At 47.0% G+C, this 17,016-nt stretch overlaps 1 protein-coding gene across 1 annotated transcript; it reads left to right on the forward strand.

The window, feature by feature from the left end:
* The first annotated feature begins 2,690 nt into the window (after positions 1-2,690).
* On the forward strand, positions 2,691-10,213 carry LOC144170214 (uncharacterized). The gene is made up of 3 exons (XM_077699868.1): positions 2,691-2,908; positions 4,811-5,112; positions 10,009-10,213. Exons 1-2 carry the CDS (start codon positions 2,897-2,899, stop codon positions 5,087-5,089), a joined length of 291 nt encoding a protein of 96 aa, XP_077555994.1. The 5' UTR covers positions 2,691-2,896; the 3' UTR covers positions 5,090-5,112; positions 10,009-10,213.
* Positions 10,214-17,016: the final 6,803 nt, after the last annotated feature.

Genomic DNA, 17,016 nt, shown 5'->3' on the forward strand with positions numbered 1-17,016 from the left:
CTCTCTCTCTCTCTCTCTCTCTCTCTCTCTCTCTCTCTCTCTCTCTCTCTCTCTCTCTCTCTCTCTCTCTCTCTCTCTCTCCCTTCCATTTTATTCTCAGCTTCAAGTGCTTGTCGCGACTTCCGGCAAGTAATGGCTTCTTCTATTCACCACTGCTCGGAAGTCTGCTACCCCGCAACGATATATGAATGAGGTGATTATTTTGTCATCGGCTGCCTAAAAATGGTCAAATATAGAACGTAAACGTCCTTACTGATGCGATCACCATGGGGACATAGCTGCCCTGTCAGCTTAGAGATGATCACGCGATAAACGCATACGATGAATGAGCGGATAGTTTTGCCTATCAGTTGTGCATAAAGAAACAGCTACTGCGTCCGCATGATGATTACCCTGTGACGAGCTTTACATCAACCTTCACATGCTTCAGATACGTACCTTTTGGTATGCGTCAAAAAAATTCTGTAGTAGTTACAATACCAATACCTAAGCTACCCATGGGCTGGCTTGCTTCACCAAACACACTATAATGTGTTTGGTGAAGCAAGCCAGCTGGTATAGCAAATACTGGTATACCAGTATTTTGCCTCCATCTCTCCTCTTTCCTCTTTCACGTTACTTTTCCCCGCATCAATCTTGGCTATTTCGAACTAAAGAGAAGTGTCCCAGCAAAAACTACTCCGCCCACACAAAATGGCAAATTTATTTAATTTATTCAATTAAAATTTATCCAAATTAAAGTATAAAAACTTCTGGGTACCCGCCGCGATGGCTCAGTGGCTAAGGCGTTGCGCTCCTGAGCACGAGGTCGCGAGTTCGATTTCCGGCCGCGGCGGCCGCTTTTCTGATGGAGCAAAAACGCCCGTGTGTACGAGATTTCGGCGCACGTTAAAGATACCTAAGTACCTAAGTGGTCAAAATTAATCCCGAGACCTCCACTACGACGCGCCTCATCGCCTGCGTTGCGTCGGCGCGTTAAACCCTACAATCAAAACTTCTGGGTAATGCCGTACTACACAACTTTCCGGTGATTTTGTTGTTGTTTTTTCCGTGACTTTGCAAAATGACTGGTCGTCGTAGTGAAAGCATACATCGAAGCCGCTGTGGTTGGGGCGCAGCTTGCGCGTGACCACAATAAATATACATGAGTGGTCATTATTTGATGACAAGCGGAGTTAGTGGCCTCGTGGGCTGCCGCCTGTTCATCTGAATTCCAAAATTTTAAGACGGAGGGTGGCGCCTCCTCGCCTCCCCCCTCCCCCTTTGTGTACACCAGTGCTAGGGTGGGTCATGAGCCAAATGAGTTGTTTAAAGAAGCCCTGGGGCAAAGACCTGGCTAAATTTATAAACAAGACGCTGCAAGAAATATCTTGCAGCGTTTTCCGCTTTGTGTGCATGCACACGCGTACAATCCAGTCAGTATGTCGCCGCAGTTCCGGAACGATAGCGGTAAATTTTAAAATTACAATGGTATTGCCCAGTTGGGAAAACTGTGTGGCTCAGTGGTTCAAAACACTAATGGGCTGTGCAGGAAACATACTTCCTTCTTCCGGGCCGCTATATTGGTCGAGCTAAAATTTTGCATGTAATTATCATTCGTAATTAAACTGTTTTTAGCCGAGCTCTAGGCACAATCTTCTGTTTGCTTGTTGTAGCATTTTATAAGGAATGTCCGACTAAAGCCTCCCTGTTTCCCGCCACAGCTTCCCCGGCGGAAAAGACTCGCCTAGGGACTTCCTCGGATATCCTCGGACACTAAATCCGGCTATCCTTTTACACACGGCCGTTGGTGCGTTACTTGCCCCGCGTGCACGAAGCGTCTTGAGGAAAGTGTTCGGAGAGCGCACGTAATATTCATTAGCTGTCCGCTTGAGCTCGCAGTGGCGCCATAGTTATGGCTGACAGGGGAAGGAGGGCCTCGCTCACGCGCGGTTTAATCGCCCTCTTTCTTGGCTTTTCATTCTCAATGGACGCCGGACAGCGAGTAAACAATGTGACTTATTCGTGGCGCGTAGGCAGAGTCAGCCTAAAGCCACTAGATACGGGCCTCGAGAGATTTTAGTCTGGCCGTGCCACTACTGGCCTCGGCACGTTTCTTGCCTCCGCAGAGGAAGCAGCTCGGGGCCCCGGCAGCAGTCGCGTCACGCCTGTAGGCCGACGGCTCGGCTCACGTATTAGCATGCTCGCTGTTGCGCTGAACAATCGAGCACGTCCTTCCTCAGCCCCAAAAATACACAGCGCCGGAGTGGTTTCTGTAAAGGAAACGGCGACGCCAAACAAGCCCCGCAAAAAATGCTTTGCGGCGCATGCGGCCTTCCCGGCACGTAAACTCGTCGCGGTGGCAAAACGAATCAGCGGGCCTCGATAGCAGCTACACCCACCGGGCAGCCGCGTGAAGCGGGACCCCCTATGTAGGGCAATGCCCGGCCGCTAGTAGTTTTGCTTTCTCGTCCTCCAGCTCTGATCCCGATAACCGGAGACAGACGCGCCTGCTTAAAAATAGGGCTCTGCGCGGCTCGCGCCTTCTTCTTCTTCCCCGATCATTCCGCTTAATGAAGGCTTTTCTTGTCTTTCGCACTTTCTCCTTCGCTGACCGCTCTCCACGCTGCACCTGTTCACGGCCAGCGGCGCGCTGCCGGTCAAGGCAACGTTTCCCTCTTATTCATTTATTTATACTCCTCCAGCAGGAGAGACGATCCAGGCCAAGAAGGCCGAGACGACGGGGAAAAATGCCCGCGAATCAAGGCGCCGGCTGAAGAAAACAACACAAGCCCTGCAGTCAATCCGAGCTGCATCTCCCTTTTGAAAACGAAGGCGGGGAAGGGAAACATCTATAAAAGAGCGCACCGTCTACGCTGGCTGCTGGAGATACTCCGTCGTTCCTCAGGGACAAGTCATGAAGGTCCTGGTACGTTCCCGCGACCTTGAATAATCACACTGCCACTTCTTTTACTGCTCCGAACTGATGAGTTTACTTCGCGTAAATCACTCTGATACGTGTGACGGGATGGCAAAAGATGGCACCTAGTGAAAAGAAGCACTTATTTCTCATTTCTGACCAATTAAGCACTTCTTCTCTGCTAGGTGCAATCTTCACGTTCTTGTTCCCCACCATCTGCATGCCCAAGCCATAGCACAGGGTGTCCCGAGCCGGCTAGCACCTTTTTCAGCGAAATCGGCCTCGGAACTCAAATTCTTGGAACTTAAAGTTCGAAAATATTTGTGTCCGCGCTAATAGCACTGTACGGAAGCTGCGTGCCTATCACTAGTGTCCCAAGTTCTCTCTGCTGCTTCCTTGTCATGTTGAAACGGGCTTGTAAACACAGCACTTAGCCGCGGAAGGCTTGGCATACAGTACAGAGTGGAGCAATTACGTAAGCTTCAGCTGCATCTCTCAGACCGTTCTTCCTGATTCGAGTGTCAGATGTTGACACCCTCACAAGCTCTCGACCTCCTGAGGGTGGCCTCAACCTTAAATGCCCTTCAACCTCACCGCATGATGTGAAGTTGAGGTGAGGTCAGATCCGGTGGCCTTCTGAGCGAGCGAGGAGGAATGTTTTGACGTTACTCCCCGTTGACGAGTTTGAGGTTGAGGGAATTTAATGTTCGAGCTTAAGTTAACATGATGTCTACAATAGCGGCTGATTTTCCGCACGAACAGTCGTCTCCCTCACTGTTGAAGTTTTTTATAGCTCAAACAAACCATGAAATACATATCAAACAATTGCCTTTAAATTTCGGTGACAAGGTTCGTAATGCTCGCCCATGATATCTCAACGAACTTTTCTTTGTAAGCTTTACATGTTTGATCTACAAACCCGACATATAGTTATACTTTTGTTAGTCTTGCATATTCTCGCTTCGGTTGAAAAAAGTATTTTTAAATGAGGTATGGACGCTGATATTCAAAAGGGAGACCTTGACAATTTGTAGAATTTATCGAAGGCGAGGCAATAAATTTGAGTGTTTCGCGATTGGACGAATTTGGTCGAATAGAAAAGAACAGAATAAAGCCTCCCGCTGCTTTGGTGACAAGTATACGATTTTAACATAATCTAACGAGCAAATGATTCTTGATATGAAAACTCCGTGTTCCGTAAAAGACGCGACGTTGCTTTCTTACAAGAGGGCAAAACGAGCCAAATATGCTCACGGTAATACTGCGGCAGCTATCGCTATGGCTTCCATGTGTGACGGCCGTTAGCCCTTTCCGGGGACCTCAAGAACACTCAACAAGACGGGTGCAAATTTCGCTGTAAACTTGTGGATGCGGTGCCTAATTTCAAGTACGCACAGGGTCCGTTTCACTCGCATGCACTACCCTAGGTCTTCAAATAAAGTTTCCAGTTAACTCGACACTACCGGAACAACCAAATGGTGTATTTGGGTTACAGTGAGGTTCGATTTCTGGAGACTGAAAGGTTGATAAGAGTGAGATAAGGAAAATAGCGTTCAGACAATATTGAGTCCTTGCCTCAGTTCCCATCAACCTGAAATGTTGGGTCGTGGATGAGGCCAAGAAAGCGTGATTTAAGTTCGAAGTAAGGCCAGAGCTAATGATGACATTTGCCCTCTTTGGGTGCCAAAAGCGTTCACAGGGTCCAAATCACGAAATTTCGTCCTAGAAAATCATCAAACATGTGTGGATGAACATGCAGCCATTGCGTTCATGCATATATTCAAATCTTGCCTGTTGGGAACCAAATGCTTGCCGTACTTAGTGCTGGTGAAAAAAGCGAGACGCCTTATTTGGTTGTTGCCCCCATTAGCGACATTTGACTAAATTTTGCGCACTTGGCCGTGCCCGCAGGTGCTCGCACTGGCGCTTTCCTGCATAGTGGCCAGTGCCCTGGCCGGCGGCTTCTACCATTACGGAGGTGGACACGGCCACGGTTACGGCCACGGATACGGCCACGGCGGCCACGGCTTCGGTTCCAGCGGCCTCTTTTTCGTCAAGGGACCCGGCGGATACGGCCACGGCTACCACGGACTCGAGGCTGTCAAGGGTCCCACATATTTTGTGAGCACGGAACAGTATGTTAAGAAGATTCACCCAGGCTTTGTTGGCAAGCCTGGCTACCATCGCTAGGATCTCCGCGTGTTCCTTCTTAGGTGAGTAACGCGCTAGTGTCCTGACCCCTAACCCATGCGCCGACATTGCACCGCGCCTGTCTCTGTTTTCCCACACATTTCTTCGGGATGATCGCGGGATCCCTACATTTTCGTAGTTGGGCAGATTCGCTGGGATAGCAGCCAAAGAAAGCGCGAAGCGAAAACGAAGCGGGAGAAGCAGGTAGAGTCTTAGAAAGGATTAGCGGGGTTTGTACAGAGACGCTGCAGGTAGCGGTACGTTCGTCGGAATCTTCCGTTCCCTTGTCGCCGTCATTGCCACCAGTGTAAAATATCCTCAGCCCTCTTCTCACGTCTTGATGGGAGTGGCTGTGATGCCTCTCCTCAAAATAACAGTAAGAATGACGACGCTAGAGAAAGGCAGGGTGATTGTCACTCCTCCTGAATACCCCCTCACATTTGTTACGAAGGGGGGGGGGGGGGGGGGGGAGTGTTGACACGGCATTGTCCCTCGTCTGTTTTATTTGCGCCTATGATGTTCTAAGTATGTTTGTTGCTTCCATAACCCTAGCCTCTTTATTGCGACTTCCGACATTATTTTCTGTTGAGTTTGTTTCAGCCGGCTGACCAATAATACGCCTCAACCTCTCGAAATTCTGCGGCAAAAAAAAAAAAAAAAAAAAGCGGGAGGAAGGGAGCACTTCAGGCATGCATTCTCATACACAGCAGCACGCGCTACCACCTGTAAAATATTTGTAAGGGGTTGTCGCAGTTTGGTCAGTTCTGACAGGACATGCGATGAGCAACAAGAAAGGTTATGTGGCTTATTCTCTAGCTGATAATTACTGCGTTAAGGTAGGCATGCGCTACATAACTACCCAATCATCGTTTTATTTATTTATATATTTAGTTAGTTACCTATGCATCATTGAGCAATGCGACTATTATACTCATTTGTTTTATATGAATAATAAATTGCATAATGAATATATAAAATAATTAAATTATTAAATGCAATTCAGAACTATCAACAAATATTTGAATAATATTGTTCTCAATACGACGTTCACGAAAACAGCACTTGAATTGGTCAATGAGAACTCCCGCTTTTCTTCTCTATGACATCTCCCTCTACAGTGTGCACACTTGCGTAATTGTCATGTATTTATTGCTAGCAGGGCATTCTAATACAAAACAGTTCGTGTGACACGTTACAAATGGGCATGGACTTTACGAAAGTGGCTGAGTTGAACACCTCAAGCTTCCCAGTTTGTGCGTGGTCTTCAAACAAATCCAGGCAGCTGTGTACGCTCTCCGTTACGTGGCAGTTAAGTATTTCGTGATGTTTTGTTGTTGTACTTAATGTGGCGAAAAATTACGAGGACACCTAAACGCTCCTTGTGGTGCGCTGAATGTGAAAGTATCAGTTTTCAATAGCCGAAAATGTCCTCTCGTTATTATCACCATCACTTTCCTTTTGCGTCTTCCTTCGGTTGATATGACAGAGCTTAGGCTAGTTGCCATTCTATAACCAATATCTAGGCTTAATGTTAAGTATTCGGAACTCTGAGCCTTACGACGTTCCAAGCAGTGTCAAACTCATTGGACCTCTAGCTGCGGGTGCCTGTAAAGTTAGGCCTAACATAACGCAGGCACATGCCCAAGTTGGCACTACTCGCGCGCCATGGGTTGGGGCAGCGCCGTACCATCGCAGGTTTCCGTGGATGCCGCATGCCATCAAGCCGGCACATACCCGCCTTCGCGTCACCAAGCCCAGAGGGTGTACTTTGCTACTCCCGGAATTACTACTTCTTTAATATCAGCATGCTCGAATTACTCATGCACGCCAGTGTGTATACGTTTCTAACGCGCATTTTTAAGTCGAAGGCCACGACGCATTCGTTAAGCCTAGAGACATCAAGCTGTGGCGGTGTTGGAGATGCGTGCGCGCACGTCTAGTATTCCAGATGCCCCGGGTTGAATTCCCATCATGACCCAAATTTACCAATTTTCTTTTCAATTCAGTTACTTCAGTTTTACTCTCTTCGCTCCGTCTGCCATTTTGTCTGCCATCTCTCGGTTATGACGCCGACGACGCGGGATTTTCGATCTATATAGTTAACTGCATGATGCTTTCGATTTAATAACCGTGCTCGTAACCGGCACCATTTCCAAACACGTCACCGTCTTTTTAATATTGGTTTTGGAATTCTCTCTATACCTGTGCTTGCATGCGCAGGGATTGAAAGAGTGAGAGTTCAAGAAGGGGGGGCTTTAATGAGAGTATTCCTATTAACTCAACAGCAGGAACCAAGCGGCGAATCCAGTAAGCGAATCCAGGGCCCAATAATAAGCAAGGGGGAAACGAAACATTGGCACAATGACGTTCTTAGCTGCGTAATCTCTATGACCGTAGCAACGTGCATTGTATATAGTACCGCGAATAAAGGTGATTCTGATGATCAAGGTGCGCGCTGGCAGCTACGGGCGAAACTCTCGCTCGCGCTACTGGTGCCTGTTCGTAAATTGTTCCATGGTCGGCCAGAAGGCCGAACGGATGTGGCGCGTCCCTTGTCTCTTCCCTGGTATTTCTTCCTGATCGATGAGATTCTCAGTCCTACGCGCGGTCACAGATATTGGCGCAGAAACTGCACGTAGAACTCCAAAATAGTTGTCGCTTGCTCATTTTCTAAAACATTATAGGGAACAATCCCCCCATTTTCAGATTAAGCTATACAGGTTTACAATTAATTGTATAATTTCGTAAAAGGAAATTTTTCATGCTAAATAAATCGTTTGCCTCCGTGGCTTTGTGCACAAAGCAACACTTTTTTACGCTTTCACCAAAATAAGACCCAGTGAACTTGAATACGGAAACTTCCTAAGAAGTGAATAACTCTCTCTGATTGTTTTCCTACTAGCAGAACGTATAAAGAAGAATAAAATGCTAATATGCCCCAAAAGTACCGGAACATATTGGTTTTCCTACCACTCAAAAAGGGCACACAAAGAACCGTAAAGTTTCAGCGGAAAATAACGTGTTACGGACGCAGTCACTTAATAAACGAGCTCAGCAGAGCGGCCAGTGGTTTTTAGCCACGCACAGTGGAAAGTTAGGGACAGTAATGTCATTGTTTCAAGCGCTGGAAAGAAAATGTAGTACAATTGGACCCAAATTTACCATTTGCTAGACATTTGAAAGGTCGCATAATAAAGGTCCCAAAATAATATGAAAGATCGCGTACCAATTCCTGAAGTCTGGGCATGATCAAAGCACTGGCGACATCCAAACGAATTTGATGGGTAATAAAAATTATGCTTCTATTTTGCAAAGCTTATTATTCACTAACATATACTGTTATAAGTGCTTCATTTATGTCCTTCATGGAACCATGCAGTCACCTATCGGCTTTGTGCCCCTACAGCGATGTCTCATCACGCAATTTACGGGCAACCCTATTTTCAGTTGGAATACTCTGCATGCCCTGGAATGAACAACGTGTATACTAAAGTTTCAATAAACATTTCAGCTTCAGCTTTCAGACTTACTTGCGACAATACAGCACCGACATATTTACCAACAGCAGAAATATTTCTTTCTTGATTAATTGATTGAGAGGTTTAACGAGCCGACGCTACACAGGCGATGAAGCGTGCCGTAGTGGAGGGGTCCGGATTAATTTTCACCACCCGGGGATCTTTAACGTGCGACGAAATCTCAGACACACGGGCGTTTTCGCTTTTCACCTCCATCAGAAAAGCGGCCGCCGGGGCAGGGAATCGAACCCTCGTCATTGGACTCAGCAGCCCAAAATACTTCTTTCTCGGAAATTTGGATAAAAAAAACATATTAATTTTTTAATCAATTAGAAGATTGCAAACACATTAGTTTTTTTTTATTCGATGCTCGTGACGTTGTCACTGTTTCGCCCACACTGTATCTCTAGCTCCATACTAATCGTATGTCAACGTAATTTTTACAAACCTCCCTTCTCATTTTGGGGTATTTTAAACTTAGTACCATACAGGTCATTTTCTAAATGTACAGGTGCCGTCAAAAGTAATTGGAACACAATCTCCTATATTTACAGGAATATCTTCTTCCGGAAACTGCCTGGCTGCATTAGTGCGGGTCCAAGGGAGTCGTCTCTGATATAAAAAATTTCCTGTAAATCGGAAATGGCTGCTATAAAGCTAGTAAGACAAATATTTTGTTATATTCACAAATCCTTGTTCCAGTTACTTATGGAGGCAGTTGTACTCTGTTTTGTGGGTTCTCAATAAACGTTTTGAGCACACGAGTATTCACCTTTATGTTCGACTGGCACTATTTCGGCCGCATTCCCTTCTATCTCAATCCCTTACGACTGCAAATCGAAATAAAGGCTTCTTTCCCTACCTTACCTACCTTACTTTCATTGGTGATAAACTTGTAACCAGAGTTACTGGATATATACCAGTTGCGAAACTCCCCATAGGCCCCGTGCATCCAAAGACGGTCTTCGGTTGACCCCCCCACCCTCCCCTCCCCCCCCCCCCCCCCTACCCCCTGCGCTGGGGCATTCACGGGGAAAGTTGACTAGCCTGTCGTCTGTCGGCAGAAAGTTGAAGTGCTTAAATGCTTGCGGCTGCTGCTGTAAGTCATAAATATAAAAACCATAAAAAAACGGGTAAATTTTCCTAATTAATGTCTTCTTATTTAAAAAGCAAGCTTTATTTTAAAAAAATTGTGAAACTTAATCGAAGTTCACTTTTGGTCCTATAGGGGCGCGCCAGTACACCTGCCCCTCGGCTTCAACGGAGCAGGGGGGTACGCATGGCCCGGATCCTGAAGGGGAGTTTCGCAACTGGTATATATTGAAGAACTCTGCTTGTAAACGACTGCGCAAATTTATTGTTGGGCTGTCGCTTCATTTTCGTTTTGCTCTTCTTTTCCAGATCATGAGAGTCAGCATGCCTGCGATGACCTGAGTGAATTTCGTTTGGAGTGTGCGCCCCATGACTGAAGTCTGAAACTGATGTAACTGATTTGTTTTTGTTAGCGCCTAAACCAAAACTCACATGGCTTTACGCGTCCAAGCCACCTAACTGCCCTCACCTAATCATTTTTTCACGTTCGTACTCTGTCGCATTCCCCACTGTCTTCTGCCTGTTGTAAATATTTTCGTTAATAAAAATGAAATATTTGTTATAAAAATCAGCACTGGTCCTAGTCTAACAAAGCAACTCAGTGTCACAGAGGTCGCTGTACTCCGCTATGCAACAAATTCCAACCATCTTCTGAACTCGAAATAACGAACAGCCGCTAATAAAGGATAAACAGTTGTCCAAATTTAGTGCTCCGAGGTGGAGTTCACATCGCAGTCTCCAACATTTGTAGGGCTGGAATTTGTCCGTTGCAACAAGGTGATGCATCTACTTCAGGGTTCTGCGATAAATGAGATTTCGAAATGGCCATAAAATGTCATATACCAGACAATATTCCCTGCGCTTACCTCTTTGAAAAATACTTCAAATTCAACATGAAATGCTAAGCATGATATATCAATCCTTTTTTGGTGGTTTGTGGATAATAAGGGTATGTAGGTAGGGTTTAAAAGTATCACAAAGTGCTTGATAGCCAAGCTTGAGTCACTTGCCTCAAATTTTACGCGAAAGTGTAAATATGTGTCGTCGTTTTTGTGCTTTTTAATATATTCAGTGGGTGCCGGAAACTTGGTCCTCTTTATAACGTTGTCTTAATTATGACTACAGTATGAAATTAAGTTAATTATAGCTTTAGCTCCTCTCAAGGCAGATGAAATTGGCGCTCGAAAAACCCGTTCAAGTACCTTTATAATACGAACAAACAGTATACCTGCGGACGCGACAGGACCAGATAAAGCAATATATCAGGAAGCCAGATTTAAGAGGTTTCGTTAAAAGAAATTGCCGAAAGCATTCAGAGGCGGATTCTGCTGCTCGGGAAGGTAGCTGATCCTGTCCGCTATAAACCACGGTGGTTGTTCATCGAACCTTTAGGCCACCGCAACCATGACATCTTCATCGGAATAGAATTGTGTGAACACACTTTCCAGTGTTCAGTTCTTTCGCAACAATCGCTTGTACAGTCCCACACTAAATAACTAACTCCAGGCCTAGCGACCACAAGCACTGCAGACGGCCTCCGCGTATTCCAGCCTCAGTCGTAGTGATGGGTTCGTCGGTCGCGTTGCAGCAACATGCGTTTGAGCCGGCTGCGAGAGCTACTTCGTTTCCTTCCTGAAACCTTCCCACACATTCTGTCCCTGTTGCGCTACCGTACACAGCCCACACTCTGCGATGAATTTCGGTTGGTTGGCCCCTTCCAGCTGTTAGAAACTGGATCACCGCTGGCTGGTTCACCTTGGACGGATTTCCTAATAACATCAGCCATTTCTCATTGGCGCGCAACACAAATCAGGCATGCGAGGACAATGTACGCTTGCTCACTTGAAGTGTGGTGTGCGCTTATCATAAGGGCAACGTCTTCAGCTCATGCAGTCCTGGCACTCTACGCGGCAGAAACCCGTTTAATTTGATTGAGACAAATCAGGCTCCACCCAACGTCTATAAGAAAAGTTGCGGGGATCAGGGTCAGCCGCCACCTCCTGTTAATTGCTTGTTTGCTGACGTAGGCGCATAGCCTGCGTAAAAATCATCACCGCAGGAATGAAGCCTCCTCATTTTTTCTCTCGGTTACGCGTCCGGGGTGATAAAATATCGGGCCCAAGTTCGGGATTCATACCGAATTCGGGCTTGATACCAGAAAGATTGCATTAAAATGTACTTCCTTATTCGGTCGAACATGTGGGCCGCCTTGGGCGAGCACCGCTGGTTAAATAGACTTGAATGTCCCTATAGTTGGCTGTAACATTGTCCTAACTATATCCGGGAAAATGTTTTGGACAATGGTTGACTGCCGAGCCTAATTTGATTATCAACGGGCTATAATTTTCCCCTTTTAAAAGAACACAAAAAGCGGAGCAAAACGAAATAACGATCCCGGATCACGATGATACGAAACATTCTTTCCCGACGGCTTCTAACTTCAACGCTAAAACTCAGACTAGTCGAAACCCCTCACCAAATGCGGCACGTCTTGTCCTCTGTAATTTGCCCCATTTTGTTAAAAATTATCTTCCTCTTCATAAGCCGACAAAATCATAGAGAAATGAACCGCTATTAATACATAAACCCTGAGCTCCAGTATACGCCTTGAGCCGACGTGTAGCTATGGAGTGATAAAGTTAAAATTTGAATCTTTTTAGTTGGGTTTTGGCCTATTTGATATAAACATAACATTTACTTTTTACCGGAAGTAGCGAACACTCAGTGGGCAATATTTTGTTGGTGCTTAACAGTGCTCAAATCCGTGTAGCTGGAGATTCATTTTAGATTAAGTGCAACCAAAGACAGATGAAACACAAAGACGAACAGCGTCTAACTTCCAGCTACGGTATTCAGAAGGGAAGGAACCTAAAACAGCGTCTCAGACCACAACGGACCCCTCAATGGGTAAGCTTTTTGGTCGACACCTGTCAGCTGTCAGTAATTGTTTCACCATGCCCTGATCAGCCTTGGACGGATTTTGCATCACATCAGCCATGTTCTCAATGGCTCTAAGCACAGACCGCACATGTGAGGCCAATGAACTCTTGCTCACGGCAGAAATGAACTGCTGGATGATGGGCAAATTTGCTCTGTAGTTCCTTCTAGGAACTAATTCCTCGGTAGTACAGCGAAGTTGTCTTGAAAACCCCACCGAAATCATTGAAAAGCGCAATAATAATGAGCTTCCCTTTGCAACCACTCGGGAGCATCAAATTTAGCATTTTTCACACTCGTCTAATACAAATGACATGATAGCGACTACTCATGACAGGGTCGTTTCTTCGACCAACGATCTCAGTCGAGAAAAGGCATGAAATGCTAGCACAGCCACCATACTAGCCGATTATTTCAGCTGATACTGCCGGAAGGAGCGAGGTTGGTTAGAAAATCTAGATCATAACCATGGGACACCCGGTGCCTCAGAACGATTTGTAATCATCATACTTGTGTGCTGTTTGCTCACTGATTCTCAAAACTTCCGGTTTCTGCGGGACTTGATCTAGCGATAGCACCGCACTGCGGTCGACTGGTCCCGATATTTACCCACGTTTATGATAAACGTCCCCTTCCAGCCATGCCCTCGGATGGTAGACCGCCCCGAGGCTACGCTCTGCCATGTTCTCGTCAGCAGGTTGCGCAGTGCACTGCATCGGCAGCACCTCTGAAGCTAAACCGTATGGTTCCTGACTGAGGGGCACCACCGCCTTCATATGCATGGACACCGCCGCAGAGAAAAAGGGGGGCGAATCCTTACCCGCAAAACAAAACAAAAATCCTGGGCTGGTTCCTGAAAAACTACTCGTCCATACCGTCGGCTTACAGGTATACACCACCTCCCCCTGAGAACTGGCTGTGAATTCGAACGTATGGCCACATTTCTACAACGTTGGCAGCAGCACGTATGGGCGGCCCCTGTACGCAAGAGCTCCTAGGGCGCTATTGCGACGACGCGGCCTCATTTTCCAAGCCTTCTCTGTGAATAACAATGAGCCGTGAACGTTTCTACGTGCTCGGATACCGGCTGCGATTGCGACGGCAGACGGCGTTATAGGACCGAAGTGCCTCCGTAATAATTCCATAAGAACGTTCTCATACTCTACGCGAACGTGGAGAGAAAAGCTTGCTTAAAAGCCACAAAGACGCCACAAACAGATTTGAACCTTCGAAGAGTTTCTATCGTGTGTAAATGATAGTCCCCGAAATGGGTATTTCATGCCAGCACTAGAGAGAGAGAGAGAGAGAGAGAGAGAGATCTTTAATGGGCAGGCGAGGCCACCCAGGCTAGGCGCTCGATTTGCTACACCAAATGGGGGTGAAAGTGAGATGAAAATATATGAAAAGAACTCTCACTTGCACATGAATTCTCAAACAGACAAACGCACACGAAAAGCACACACGCAATCAGACGATACAGTCATTTGTCCGATAGTTGAAACCTCAATGTCAAGTGCAGTGTTCCGGAGGAACATTAAGGGCGCCTTTTTTGCACGACATGCCATGCCTGTTGTAAGCCACGGGTTAAGGAGGTGCCTCGAAGAGATCTGGGAGGACACGTCGGGGCCCAGAGAAAGTTTAGCTGTTGTACGCTGAAGTTCGTAGCGAAGACATGCGCAGAGAATGTGCTGCAGGTCCTCGCGAGCTGTAGAAGTCGGTCACAAAGGTGAGGAAACCTGGCCAAGTTTTTAAAAAATGCTCATTGGAACTGCTCCTTACTTGCACAGGCCGCTTTTCATCCGAAATCGGCACTCTGGGTCTATTGTATGCAAAGGCACGTAGGTCTTATTGCGGTCAGTCCACAGCAATCGCTGCGAGCTCTTGGCAACCGATGAAACCAGAGCCACCCCGTTGCGCCTTGTGAAAGCCACTGCAGTAATAATTGATCTGAAATGCGCGGATGCAGCCGCTCTATCGGCTTCGTCATTGCCAGCCACACCGCAGGGAGATGGAAGCCACTGCAGAACGAAAACGGGGTGGTTATTTAATGCCCGCGTGTGCAGGTCATTAATTCCTTCAGCAAGCTGCTCTTCCGGCAGCACCATCAGGTGCTGAAGGGCTACTCGAGAGTCGGTAAACATTTCTCATGCATGAACTGGAGCAGTTAAGATGTGTTGCAATGCAGCACGCAGGGCAGTAAGTTCAGTGACCATCAACGAAGTTTTGTGACCACGTTTTGCGGTAATTTTTGTGCGGGATGACAGGATCCATATTCCTATGGCAGATTATGTATCCATCACCGATCCGTCTATGAAAATGTGAGTGTAATTTTGGTGGGTAGTGGTAATGTGCTCCAATCTAAAGAATTTCAGAGCAGGCAGAGGCAACTTAGCTTTGCTTTGGATGCCGGGAACAGTAAGCGCTATTTTTAGGAGGAAAATGTCCATGGTGGCTTGTTATGCTCTGGTGGACTCTGGTACACTGTTGGTAATAAACCACGTACCTTGGCTTCCGAGTCACGAGCCAGCGGGTGATTGACAGTCCCGGTCACAAACCGCAGGCGTGCACGAAGGAGGTTAACAAAAAGGGTTGAAGTATTTCTAGGTACCCCAAGGCAAACACGAAGCACTTTGGCTTGTAAGCCTTCTAGAAGCCATGAATTGGTTTTTGTGGGAGGCTCTAGTGCAGGCAGGCTGTAGCGAAGCAATCCCTCGCCAAGTACATTGTAGAGCCTGATGAGAGACGGCACCGAGCTTCCTCCCGCGCTGCAGGCAATCATGAGGACTATCGATGCATACGCCACGAGCTTGTGCCCCAGTGGCCGTATATGTCATGACCACGTCATGTTCTGGTCAAAGGTCACTTCTAGAAATTTGTTACTGTCAACGTACGTAATAGGAACGCCACCGAGGTTAAGGAGATACCGGGAGAGATCACGCCTGGTGAAGGCTATCGCAGCAGATTTCTCAGCCGATACTTCGAGGCCACGTGCTGCCAGAGAGGTTGCGATTGAGTTAATGGCCCTTTGAAGCTTGGCGCGCAGAATCGTCGGTTGCTTCCTGAGCCCCAAATGCATATGTGGTCAGCATAAAGGCAAATTCAAACGGATGGCGGCAAACACTCTTCGATTCCAATTAGGCAAACGTTGAATAACGTCGAGCTTAAAATTTCTCCCTCGGGGACACCTCTACGCACATTGTGAAGTCCTGTGTCACCATCTTTGGTGGACATGTACAATAGCCTGCCAAATAGATAATTGCAGAGCCATTCATACATTCGGCCGCGAACTCCGATGGACTTCAAGGCTATCTGGATGGCTTCATGCGACACAGAATCAAACGCTGCTTCAACATCGATAAACACCGAAATGGTCATGCGACGCAAGGCTTTGGCTCACTTGACACGGCTCACGAGGGCAAGAACATTATCAATGCTACTACTGCCTTTTCGGAAACCAGACATCTGCTAAGGGTATATGTGTCTCTTCGTCAAGTTTCAATTAAGGCATAGGTGCACCATTTTCTTTATGAGCTTGCCGACACAAATCGGTCGGTAAGAGTTTATGTCCGTGTGTACCTTTCCGAGTTTCAGAACAGGTACTATGAGACCCAAATTCCAACTGGCGTCTAAACAACCGCACTCCCAGGAACGATTGAAAATGGCAAGTAGAAATGTTTTGGCGTTGTTTCCAAGGTGAGATAATGCTACGTATGTAATGCCATCAGGGCCAGGAGCCGAATCTCGGTTAACCGACCTAAGCGCAGCTAACCGTTCGGCCATTGTGAACGGAACGTCCGGGCTAGCAGCATTACATTGTGAAGTGTCAATGCAACGTGGATCAAGTGTTGAAGTGGTTGTTGGTGCTGAAGTGATTGATTGATTGATTGATTGATTGATTGTGGGGTTTAACGCGCCGACGCAACGTAGGCGATGAGGCGCGCCGTAGTGGAGGGCTCCGGATTAATTTTGACCACCTGGGGATCTTTAACATGCGCCGAAATCTCGTACACACGGGCGTTTTTGCTTTTCGCCTCCATCAGAAAAGCGGCCGCCGCGGCCGGGAATCGAACCCGCGACCTCGTGCTCAGCAGCGCAACGCCTTAGCCACTGAGCCACCGCGGCGGGTAGGTGGTGATTTTGGGGCCAAAATTCTTCTCCTACATTAATAGCACTAACACGCCGCTTGAGGGCTATTGGCTGAAAGGTACGCCGCTGTATCGGCTGTATGCGAAGGGTTTGAATCAGGCTCCATATTCGAAAAAGAGGCCTTCAAGGGTCCAGTTTGGAGCGGAATTTCTGCCATTCCCGTCTAGTCAGTTTTTGTAGGAGTAAAGGTTTGGTTCGTTGTTTCTTGCTTCGATGCGCCGACGTTGTGGCGTG

Source organism: Haemaphysalis longicornis, unplaced genomic scaffold (assembly GCF_048455015.1).
Source record: "Haemaphysalis longicornis isolate Haplotype H1 unplaced genomic scaffold, Haemaphysalis longicornis Haplotype H1 scaffold_1, whole genome shotgun sequence".
NCBI lineage: Eukaryota > Metazoa > Arthropoda > Arachnida > Ixodida > Ixodidae > Haemaphysalis > Haemaphysalis longicornis.